This window comes from Pristiophorus japonicus, chromosome 11 (genome assembly GCF_044704955.1).
Source record: "Pristiophorus japonicus isolate sPriJap1 chromosome 11, sPriJap1.hap1, whole genome shotgun sequence".
NCBI classification, from domain to species: domain Eukaryota; kingdom Metazoa; phylum Chordata; class Chondrichthyes; family Pristiophoridae; genus Pristiophorus; species Pristiophorus japonicus.
The window spans coordinates 26,381,358-26,393,642 of record NC_091987.1 but is presented as its reverse complement, the minus strand read 5'-3'; the positions used below and the strand labels follow the sequence as shown (position 1 = coordinate 26,393,642).

Here is a 12,285-nt window from a genome sequence, read left to right as displayed (position 1 = left end):
TTTCGGAATTGTCATCTTTCGGATAAGGCATGAAACTGAGCTGCCTCTCAGTTGGAGATAAATGATCCCAGGGCACTATTGTAAGAAGAGCAGGGACGTTCTCGCCGGCGCTGTGTGCCAACATTTATCCCCCAAAATTCTATTAAAAAAATTTCAGATGTCCCAGTGCTTTCCTTCATTCCAGTATGTGGGATCTTGCTGTTCCTAATTTGGCCATATCATTTCCTATATTACAACAATTACTACACTTTAATCAGTATTTCCTTGGTTCTAAAGGGCATTTGGACTTTCTGAGTTCATGAATGGCGCTTTTGAATGGGAATTTATTTCTCTATATGTTTCCCCGCTCTAATCAATTATTGACAACAATAAGATTCTAATCGATGTAATATTGGACACGAATACTCTCCTCGTACGTGAAGCAATCGCCTGCTGCCCTATCGATGGGAGCAGGAGAGCAGACCACACTCCGATGCACGCTGACCGATTCTGGCTATACCAGAATGTGCTGGTACAGACAACAACCCAACCGGGTACTGGAAGCTCTTTTCACTTCTGCTATAGAGGGTGATGCTCAGAAGTACACGACCGAGTCCTTTGAGCCCAAAAGAAGCAGCACCACGCTGTTTACTCTGGAGCTGAGCGCCGCCTCTCCGTCTCACACCGCTGTCTATTACTGTGCCTGCAGTAGAGCACAGCATTTGAGAACACGGCCCCCCAGCTACAAAAACCTGTCCCGGATGCGTGGGAGTTCAGTGCAGCTTGCCAGGTGGCAGAAAATGATTTTATTTCAGTTCCAATTTTCTGCCAACAGATCATGGAATGATAGAATGACACAGCACGGAAGGAGGTCAATCTACCCCACGTGCCTTTGAAAGAGCTATCCTATTAGTCATATTCCCCTGCTCTTTTCCCAAATACAAGAAAACGCCTTCCCCTTTCAGTGTGTATCAAATTCCCTTTTGAATGTTATTATTGATTCTGCTTCCTCTATCTTTCGGACAGTGCATTCCAAACCACAATAAATGACTGCACTAATAAAAGACACCATGTCGCTATCTGTCCCATAAATCTGTGTCTTCGGCTTACTGGCATTTAGCAACACAAGGACATAATCAATAGATAGAGGAGTAGGCCATGCGGCACCTCCAGCCTGCTCCGTGATTCAGTAAAGGCCTAGCGCTTATCCTGAGACGTCCAGAAACTCCAGCCAGGGAACCGTCTTCTCAGCATCTGTCAATTCCCTTCAGAATTCTATATGTTTCAATGGGATCACCTCTCATTCTTCTAAACTGCAGAGAGTCTATGCCCATTCTACACAATCTCTGCCACTCGAAGCAGTTATTTACACTAATCAAACGCTTGATCATTTTGAACACCACAACTAAATCATATATACATAATAACATAAGAATTAGGAGCAGGATGAGCACATTCCACTCCTCGAGCTCGCTACGCCATTCAATAAGATCCTGGCTGACCTTCTACCTGAAACCTATTTTCCCGCTCGATCCCCATATCACTTGAACCCTTAATATCCAAAAATCTATCGATCTCTGTCATGAACCTTCCCAACAAGTGATCCTTCACAGCCCTCTGGGGTAGAGAATTCCAACGATTCACCACCCTCTGCCTGAAGAAGTTTCTCCTCATCTCAGTCCTAAATGGCCGACCCTTTATTCAGAGCGCCCTAGTTCTGGACTCCCCAGCCAGGGGAAACATCCTCCGTGCATCTACCCTGTCAAACCCTGTAAGAATTTTGTATGTTTCAATGAGATCACCTACCATTCTTCTAAATCTAGAGAATACGGGCCAAGTCTGCTCCAACTCTCCTCGTAGATAAGGTGGTTAAGAAGGCATACGGAATGCTTGCCTTTATTAGCCAAGGCATAGAATACAAGAGCAGGGGGGTAGGGGGGGGGAAGCTTTACCTTTATAAAACACTGGTTCGGCCGCATTTGGAGAACTGTGTGCAGTTCTGGTCACCACATTACAGGAAAGATGCGATTGCACTGGAAATGGTAGCGAGGCGATTTACAAGACTGTTGCCTGGACTGGAGAATTTTTGTAATGAGGAAAGATTGGAGATGCTGGGTCTGTTTCCTTTGGAACAGAGGAGGCTGATGGGAGAGCTTATTGGGGTGTATAAATTTATGAGGGGCTTAGATATTGTGGATAGGAAGGACCTATTTCCCTTAACAGATAGGTCAACAACCAGGGGATATAAATTTAAAGTAATTGGAGGAGAGTTGAGGAGAAGTTTCTTCATCAAGTGGGTGGTGGGTGTCTGGGACTCACTGCCTGAAAGGGTCATAGAGGCAGAACGCTTCAACACATTTAAGTGGTATTTAACTGCGCAGTTAAAGTGCCGTAACCCACAGAGCTACGGACCTGAAGCTGGAAAGTGGGATCAGACTAGATAGCTCTTGTTCAGCCGGCGCGGACACAATGGGCCGAAATGGTGTCCTTCCGTGCTGTAAACTTCTGATTCTTTGATTCTCGGCTTCTAGGATAAATCTCGTTCATGATTCTGTCTCCATCATTTTCAACCCTTCTCTCTATCCGCTTTATTGCCATCATTGGTTCTGTTGCTGTGGCGTGATCGGCGAGAGCAATCTAACGAACATAATGTCGGCTGCAAGGAATGAGTAATTTTCCGATTGGCCTTCTCATTGCTCGCTCGAAGCACAGAAGGGGTTAAGTTCTTAACTTGTAATTCCCACAACGGCCATGGCGGCGCTGTTACACTCTGTATCGGGAGCCTGCTCCTCTGAACACGATCTGAAATTAGTTTGAAATCCGTTTGCTAAGGAGGGAAGAGCATCCTCGCTATTTATTGGATTTCCATATTTCTGCTTTCCAATTCCCCTATGTGTGAGACAGCAAATCTTACTGCCCATTTCGTATCATTGCTATCGGGTGAACAACACTTAATGGTCATATTGATGAGATTATTTATTGATATATTGTTTTTCGTTATCCAAATGCAAATTCTTTGCTTCTCTTTGATCCGAGTAACAGCTAGTTTAATATACTAAAGGCTCATCCGAAATGTATTCAATATGACTCTTTCAGGTCTGATCTCGTTTGTCTTTGTCCTTTCCACTTTCGAGTATTGCCGCATTTATACATTTATCATTTCAAAAACCCGACGTATAATTAGACTTAACCTGTAGAGCAAATAGAAACGATTTGAGAATACTAATGCCTGCTGCTCCTGCATCTGTCCCTTTTATACTACCTGCCACCCCCTATTTTACTCTCACTGATCGATCGGCCTTACTGTTCTTTTATAATCCATTAGATGTTCGTTCACAACGACTAGTTGTTCAGACCCCATCGGCCACCATCCAGGTTCCAGGGGAGGAAGCCGTGTTCTACTGCAGCATCGGGGAGGGCAACATGAGTAACTATTGGTGGGACTGGTACCTGCAGATCGGGGAGCGCCTGCAATGGATTAGATCGGATTTATTTTCTGCAGCTAAATACAGAAAAAAGTCTGGCGTCAATCACGATCCTGACGGCAACACATTCACACTGTCCCTGAAAACCACCCGAGCCCAGGACAGCGGCATGTATTACTGTGTGGCGACCCAGGACGCACACAGTGTTGTAAGAATGAACGGGGTCACGACAAAAATCTCACTGTGACAGAAAGACACCTCCAGCAGCGGCGACAGGAATCAACTGGACTTGTTTGTCATGATGATGGCAGAACGATAGAATCATAGACATTTACAGCAGAGAAGGAGGACTTTCGGTCCATCGTGTCCGTGCCGCTCGACAAAGAGCTCTCCAGTCTAATCCCACTTTCCACCTCTCGGTCAATAGTGCTGCAGGTCACAGCACTTCAGTTGCACATCCAAGTATCTGCTCAATGCGGTGACGTTCTCTGAATCTACCACAATTTCAGGCAGTCAGTATCAGACCCCCACCGCCCTCTGGGTGAAGACATTTCCCCTCAAATCCGCTGTAAACCTCCCTGTAATTATATTCAATCTACGCTCCCTGTTTGTTGACCACTCTGCTAAGGGCTGTAGGACGTTCCTATCCATTCTAGTTCGACCCCTCGAATTGTATACACCTCAATAAACTCTCCCTTCTGCCTCCTCTGTTCTAAAGAAAACAACCCCAGCCTATCCAACCTTTCCTCGTCGCTAAAATTATACAGTTCAGGCAACAACCTCTTAAATCTCGTCTGTACCTTACAGTAATGCTGGTGAGGGTGACGGTGAAGATGATGCTTGTGACGAGTTTGATGATGCAAATGATGATGGTGGCGGGGATAATGATTACGATGGTGGTAATGTTGGTCATGATGACGCAGATGATGCTTACTGTGATGTCGGTGATTGGTTCAACACAGAATACTCGAATCATTTGCAGGAAAGGTCCTGAAAATGGTCGACAGAGAAATAAATCCAACACAGAATTCAGGAGAAATCTCTTTACCAGAGAGTGATGGGAATGTGGAACTCGCTATCATGGTGAGTATTGTTGTTCTTTCTTCGAATGTGGGCGTCACTGCATGGATAGCATTTATTGCTCATCCCTAATTGCGCTTGAGAACGTGGTGGTGAGCTTGGAAATTTATCGCTGTTACTTCATTGTCACTGGGTCACAGTCCTGGAACTCCCTCCCGAACAGCACTGTGGGAGCACCTTCACCACATGAACTGCAGTGGTTCAAGAAGGCGGCTCAAGGGCAATTAGGTTTAGGCAACTCATGCCGGCTTTGCCAGCGACGCCTACAGCCCATGAATGAATATAAAAAAACTTTAGTCCATGTGATCCCCTGGACTAGTTTCGATCGGCTGACGGGGTCGGAGAGGAATTACAGTGTGCTTTTTGCCTTATTGGCCCTGGGTCCTTTTTCAGACGTTTTCCTTCTCCCAGGAGAGTACATGGTATCGGGGTTGGTGTGAGGTGATGCGGGCGATTTCTTGGCTGGGGAGAAGTATTTAGACATGATGGTCTAGCCAACGTGGTGTGGGGCAGGCGTGATGGGCCAGATGTTTTTTTTCCTGCCTGTCATTTTTATATGTTCGCAAGTAGAACTCCGTAACAATTCAGCTGAATTCTCAGCACAAAATATGAAAGATTTGATGTCAAACGTGCAAGCATATATTCGCCTGAAAGACAGTTGGGAAGCAATGTCAAATGACTTGCTCTGAACATATCAATTGCGAGATTATTGTCATGTGTTTCCTAAGTGTCATGTTCTCCTGCACCACTAGATGGCAATCTTGCATCACAAATATTCCATGTCTTAAGTTCGTACATGGGATGCGGGCGTGGCCCATCCCCAATTGCTCTTGAGCAGGTGGTAGTGAATCACCTTCTTGAACCGCTACAGCTCGTGTGGTGAACACAGTGCTGTTAGTGAGGGAGTTTCAGGTATTTGATATAGCCACGATGAAGGAATGGCCAATATATTTCCAAGTCAGAGAGGTGTGTTACTTGGAGGGGAACTTGCAGGTGTTTGTGCTCTCTTGCGCCTGCTACCCTTGTCTTTCTAGATGGTAGCGCATGCATGTTTGGGAGGTGCTGCCTTGGCCAGTTGCTGCAGTGCATCTTGTAGATGGTACACATTTAAAGTACGGTGGGCCAGTGATGGAGGGAGTGGACGTTTATGGTGGTGGGTGGGCTGTCAATCAAGTTCCAATCATTCTCATTGGAACGTAAAGCATCTAATTTCTGACCAGTAGGATATAAGGACATTTGACATTTAAGGAAAGAGGAAAGAAGGGAATGAACGACGTAAGGGAAGAAGGAAGCTGGTAAGGACGGAGGAAATAAAGAAATAAAGTGGAGGTAGATTCCATCAAAAGGGAATAGAAGATAAGTACCTGGTGGAGAACAATGGCCGTGTGAAAGGGCGGGGGAGTGGGACTAGCTGCAGTCCTCTTGCAGTGAGCCGCCATAATATGAAAACATGATGCAATAATGAAAGAAAGAAAGAAAGAAAGAAAGAAAGAAAGAAAGAAAGAAAGAAAGAAAGAAAGAAAGAAAGAAAGAAAGAAAGAAAGAAAGAAAGAAAGTGGATGTAAAATACCAGCGGCACTATTTTGAAGAAGAGCAAAGGAGTTACCCCGCTGTCATGGCCACTATTATCTCTCAATCAACATCTGGTCATTATCGCATTGCTGCTTGTGGGAGCTTGCTGTGCGCAAATTAGCTGCCGCGTTTCCTACATGACGACAATCCAAAAATACTTATTTGTCTATAAAGGGTTTGTGAGGTCCGGTGGTTGTGAAAGGCGCTATAGAAATGCAAGTGGTTTCTTTATCTATTTTGCCTTATTCGCAGAAACAATGCGTTGAACGCAACTGCTTCTCATTTGCTGAATCTGCTTCCATGTGTGGTCCAATCACAAGAGCTGGTCAATTCTGACGTGCAATGTCTCATAATCGATGGCATTTCCGTCGAGGAGAGCAATTTTATTGGTAACAGGTTGTCGCTCAGTCTCTCATCCCGCGAGAAGGGCAGTGTGTTTCATGGCTACAATGTTCTTGCTCTTTGTCACCTTATCGCTCGCTCATTGGGTCTGTTGTAAGTGCGATGCATTTACACATCACTTGTGAAAGAAAGCAATTACATTGATATGCAAGTAGAAATAGATTCAATAATAACATTCAGAATGGAATTGGATCAATACTTGTCTCGGGGGTTGGCGTTGAAGGGCTGTAGGGCAGTGGGACTAATTCGTTAGCTCTTTCAAAGAGGTGGCGCAGACACGATGGGCCGAATGGTCTCGTTTTGTCCAGTAAGATTCCACGATATTATGCTACGGTCTTCCTTCTATGATTGTAAACGAATTTCTTGTTTTTAATCTAATCTAGGGGTACGGGCTGCTCCGACCGTGGTGCAGGCTCCAGCCGCCGCTATTGGTTTGGGACAGCCCGTCACTCTCACCTGCAGTATGGAGGGAGCGACTATGAGCAGCTACACAATGCATTGGTACAGGCATAAGGGAGGAGCGATAAAGTGGATGTGCGATGAATACGGCACCTGTGGACCCGGATTCGAGAATAGATTCACAGCGAAACTCGAGTCTTCAAACATAATATTCACCCTGCACCTGAGCGGCGCCGAGCTGACAGATTCTGCCATCTATTACTGTGTGGCGAGAATCACACAGCGACGCAAGCCCGCCACAGACAGTAACAAAAACCTTCCCACCCGCCCTCTGTGCGCTCCTCCCACCTGCCCAGCGGTGCCTGTAACCAGCTCACTAATGGCGCGCTGTTCAAGCGCCTTTCACAACAGCAGGACATCCCAAGGCGTTTGAAGGATAGTTTCAATATTTTACCTGATAGACTCTGGATTAATGTAGCAAACGCAGCAAACAATGTGTACAAAGTAAGCACCTCCAAATAGCACTCACAATGACCAGATCATCTGTTTTTTCTAGTGTTCTTGGTTGGACCATGAACATTGTTCAGGATTCCACCACCTACAGTGCGGCGCTCCCTCAGTCCTGCCCCTCCGACAGTGCGGCGCTCCCTCAGTACTGCGCCTCCGAGAGTACGGCGCTCCCTCATTACTGCCCCTCCGACAGTGCTGCGCTCCCCCATACTGCCCCTCTAACAGTTCGGCGCTGCCTCAGTACTGCCCTTCCGACAGTTTGGCACTCCCTCAGAACTGCCACTCCGACAGTGCAGCGCTCCCTAAGTACTGCCCGTCCGACAGTACATCTAGCCCTCAATACTGCCCCTCTGACAGTGCGGCGCTTCCTCAGTACTTCCAATTCAACAGTGAAGCGCTCCCTCAGTACTGGCACTCCGAATGTGCAGAGCTCCCTGAGTACTGCCCCTCCGGCAGTGCTGCATTCCCTCAGTATTAACCCTCCGACAGTTCTGCGCTTCCTCAGTACTGCCCCTCCGACCGTGCAGCACCCAATCAGTACTGACCCTCCCACAGTGCACACTCCCTCAGTACTGACCCTCCGACAGTTTGGTGCTCCCTTAGTACTGCCCCTCTTATTTAATCAGCTGCGCATCAGTGGTTAGCTTTCCGGTCTCTGAGTCAAATGTTTGTGGGTTCTAGTCCCACTCCAGGAACTTGAGTACATAAAACTACGATGACACTCCAGTGCAGTGCTGTGGGAGTGCTGCACTGTCAATGGTCCCATCTTTCAGACGAGACGTTAAATCGAGGATACATTCCTCATAAATGGGGCATAGAGTACAACAAAATGAAGTTACCTTGATCATTTATATAACACTGGTTTGGCTTCCTCTGGAGTACAGTGTCCAATTCTAGTCACCGCAATTTAGGAAGGATGAGAAGGCCTTAGAGAGCATGAACAAAAGTTTGACAAGAATGATTCCAGGAATGAAAGTCTTCAGTTACATGGATAGACCGAAGAAGCTGACACTGTTCTCATTGGAGCAGAGAAGATGGAGAGGAGATTTGATAGAGGTGTTCAAAATCATGAGGGTTCTAGACAGCGAACATAGAGGGAAACTGTTCCCATTGGCGGAAGGGTACACAACCAGAGGAGAGAGAGTTAAAGTGATTTGCAGAAAAATCAAAGGCGACATAATGAAAAACAGTTCTACCCAGCGAATGGTTAGGATTCAGAATGCACTGACTGACAGGATGGTGGAGAGAGATTCAATCGTGGCTTTCGAAAGCAAATGGGATAAGTACCAGTTGGAAAAAAAAACGCAGGGCTACAGGGAAATGGCGAGGGAGTGGGACAAGCCAAAGTGCTCTTGGAAAGAGCCATTACTGGCTCGACGGGACGAATGGCCTTCTTCTGTGCAGTAACCATTTTCTAATTATATGATTCTATAAGATCAGTGCAGCAAACTTAGGAGGCAGCAATTAAATCGGACCCCACCTCATCATTATCATCATCATCATCATAGGCAGTCCCTCGGAATCGAGGAAGAATTGCATCCACTCCTAAAGTGAGTTCATAGGTGACTGAACAGTCCAATATGGGAGCCACAGACAGGTGGCACAGAGATTCGTCGGGAGTAGTGGAGGCGGGGGGGGGGGGACTGATTTGGTGCGCACTCTTTCTGCTGCCTGTGCTAGACCTCTTCACGCTCACGTTGTTGAGATTCGAAGAGCTCAATGCTCTCCCAGATGCACTTCCTTCACTTAGGGCGATCTTTAGCCACGGACTCCCAGGTATGTCAGTGGTGATGTCGCACTTTATCAGGCTGGGTTCGAGGGTGTCCTTGTAACTTCTCCGTTGCCCATCTTTGGCTCATTTGATGTGAAGCAGCTCCGCAGAGAGCAATTGCTTTGGGATTTTCATGTCTGGCATGCAAACTATGTGCCCTGCCCAGCGAAGCTGATCGAGTGTGGTCAGTGCTTCAATGCTGGAGATGTTAGCCTGGGTGAGGACACTGATGTTGGTGCGCCTGTCCTCCCAGGGGATTTGCAGGATCTTAGGGAGACATCGGTGGTGATATATCTTTAGCGATTTGAGGTGCCTTCTGTACGTCGTCCATGCCTCTGATCCATACAGGAGGGCGGGTATTTCTACAGCCCTGTAGACCATGAGCTTGGTGGTAGATTTCAGGGCCTGGTCTTCGAACGCACTTTTCCTCAGGCGGCCGAAGGTGGTGCTGGTGCACTGGAGGCGATGTTGAACCTCTGCATCAATGTCTGCCTTTGTTGATAAGAGGCTCCCGAGGTATGGGAAGTGATTCACATGGTCGAGCGCCACGCCATGAATCTTGATGATTGGAGGGCAGGGCTGTGTGGCAGTGACAGGCTGGTGGAGGATCTTTATCTTACGGATGTTAAGCGTAAGGCCCATGCGTTCATATGCGTCAGTGAACACATCAGTTATATTCTGGAGTTCAGCTTCAGATTGTGTGCAGACGCAGGCGTCACCTGTGTACTGCAGCTGAATGACAGAGGTTGGGGTGATCTGGGACCTGGCCTGGAGGCGGCGTAGGTTAACCAGCTTCCCACTGGTTCTGTAGTTTAGTTCCACTCCAGCGGGGAGCTTGTTGACTGTGAGGTGGAGCATGATGGCGAGGAAGATTGAGAAGAGGATTGGAGCGATGTCGCAGCTCTGTCTGACCCGGGTCCAGACATGGATTGGGTCTGTAATGGATCCACTGGCAAGAATCATGGCCTGCATGTTGTCATGGAGCAGGCGAAGGATGTTGACAAACTTCTGGGGGCATCCAAAACGGAGGAAGACACTCCATAACTGCTCTCGGTTGACAGTGTCAAAGGCCTTAGTAAGATCGAAAAAGGCCATGTGTAAGGGCTGGAATGGCTCCCTGCATTTTTCCTGCTGCTGTTCCACTGCAAAGATCATGTATGTTGTTCCCCATAGGGGACTAAATCTGCACTGTGAATCCGGAAGGAGCTCCTCGGCCACAGGGAGAAGACGGTTGAGGAGAACTCTAGCGACCACCTACCCACTGGCTGATAACAGGGAGATTCCTCTGTCATTGCCGCAGTCGGACTTGTCCCCCTTTTTAAAGATGGTCACACTCACTGCATCTCTGAGATCTCCCGGCATGCTCTGCTCCCTACAAATGAGAGAGATGAGGTCATGTAGCCGCGCCAACAGCGCCTCTCTGCCACACTTTACTGCCTTAGCAGGAATTTCACTCACACCCGTAGCCCTGTTGTTCTTGAGATGTTTTTTGTGTTTGCCTACCTCGTGCAGCATTGGGGATTCACTGAGGTGGTGACAGATCGCATGCTTCGGGATGGAGTGAGAACACTCGAACCAAAGGCAGAGTCTCGATTGAGGACATCTTCAAAGTATTCCTTCCAGCGGGCCCTGACAGCCTCGGTGTTCTTGATGAGTGGTTCTCCGTTCTTGGCCAAGAGTGGGGTGGGACTCTGGGAGTTTAGCCCGTAGGTGACCTTGACTGCGATGAAGAATCTTCGCATATCATGGCTGTCAGCCAGTTATTTTAACTCCTGTGCTTTCTCCATCCACTACCTGTTCTTTAGTTCCTGGGTTTTTTATTGGACCTGAGCCTTGAGCCGCCTGCAACGTTGATTTGCTGCTGCCGAGTTGGGTTGTTGCTTGAGGCGCAGAAATGCTCTGCACTTACGATCTATTAGTTCTTGGATCTCCTGATCATTTTCATCAAACCATTCCTGGTGTTTTCTGGTTGAGTAACCAAATGTTTCTTCATGGACACTGGTTATGGAAGCCTGGAGGGCAGACCAATTTGTCGGCATTCAGCATCTCAGGGTCATAAATTCATGCCAGGTTAGCTGTGAGACGCTGGCTGTATACGGCTCTCTTAGCTGGGTCTTTAAGTGCCCTGGCATTAACTTTTTTGCGGCGCTGCTTCTGCTGTCCCCTCTGCTTTGGGGCTATGTTAATATCGATGATGGATCGGATAAGGCGATGGTCCATCCAGCAGTCATCAGCGCCTGTCATGGCACGGATGATGTGCACCTCTTTGCAATCCCTGGTTTGGACGATGACATAGTCATGCAGGTGCCAGTGTTTGGAGCGAGGGTGTTGCCATGATGCCATGTATTTGTCCCTCTGGCGGAACAGGGTGTTGGTAATGAGGAGTTCATGTTCTAGACATTTTGTCAGGAGCAGGGTACCACTGGAGTTAGCTTTCCCTACCCCCTCTCTGCCAATCACGCCTTCCCAGAGGGCTGTATCTTTGCCGACCCTGGCATTAAAGTCACCTAGGATGATCAGTTTGTCGTCCGTGGGGAGGAGGGACAAGGATGACTCGAGGTTGGAATAAAAACCCTCTTTAGCTTCATCCGTTGCATCGAGTGTAGGGGCGTATGCACAGATGACTGTGGCACATTGGTTCCAGGATAGGGTGAGTCGGAGAATCATGAGGCATTCGTTAACCACACAGCGGGAGTCTTTGAGGTGGTCGACTAGCTCATTTTTGATAGCAAAGCCGACTCTGTGAAAGCGGCGTTCTACCTCTGGTTTGCCTTTTCAGAAGAAGGTGTAATCTCCACCTTTTTCCTTGAGCTGGTCTTCCCCTTCCCGCCGGGTCTCGCTTAGGGCGGTGATGTCAATGTCAAAACATCTAAGTTCCCGGGCAACTATGACGGTATGGTGTTCCGGCCTGTCACTGTTGGAGTTGTCCATTCGAATCCTGATGTTCCAGATCCCGAACTTCATACTGACGAAATGGAAGATGCCTGTGCGTGAGTTGTTTTAACGTGGGATGTCCGCTGCACACTCGCAACCACACGGGCTTAGCTCAGCAAGGCCTTGGTCCAGTGGCAAGGGGGTCCAACACGACTGGAGACCAGGCACTGATGTATGAGCCTAATTGCCTACGGCGAGGTGTTGGCCAAAGCT

At 47.8% G+C, this 12,285-nt stretch overlaps 1 protein-coding gene across 1 annotated transcript in view; it reads left to right on the top strand.

The window, feature by feature from the left end:
* Positions 1–407: 407 nt before the first annotated feature.
* The window catches only part of LOC139275702 (T cell receptor beta chain MC.7.G5-like), a gene marked incomplete at its 5' end in the record, with an annotated part of 162,264 nt that continues 150,386 nt past the window's right edge, over positions 408–12,285 (top strand). The window contains one exon of the mRNA XM_070892878.1: positions 408–687. Within this exon, the coding sequence (XP_070748979.1) occupies positions 408–687 (280 nt within the window). The remainder of the gene's footprint in view (positions 688–12,285) is intronic.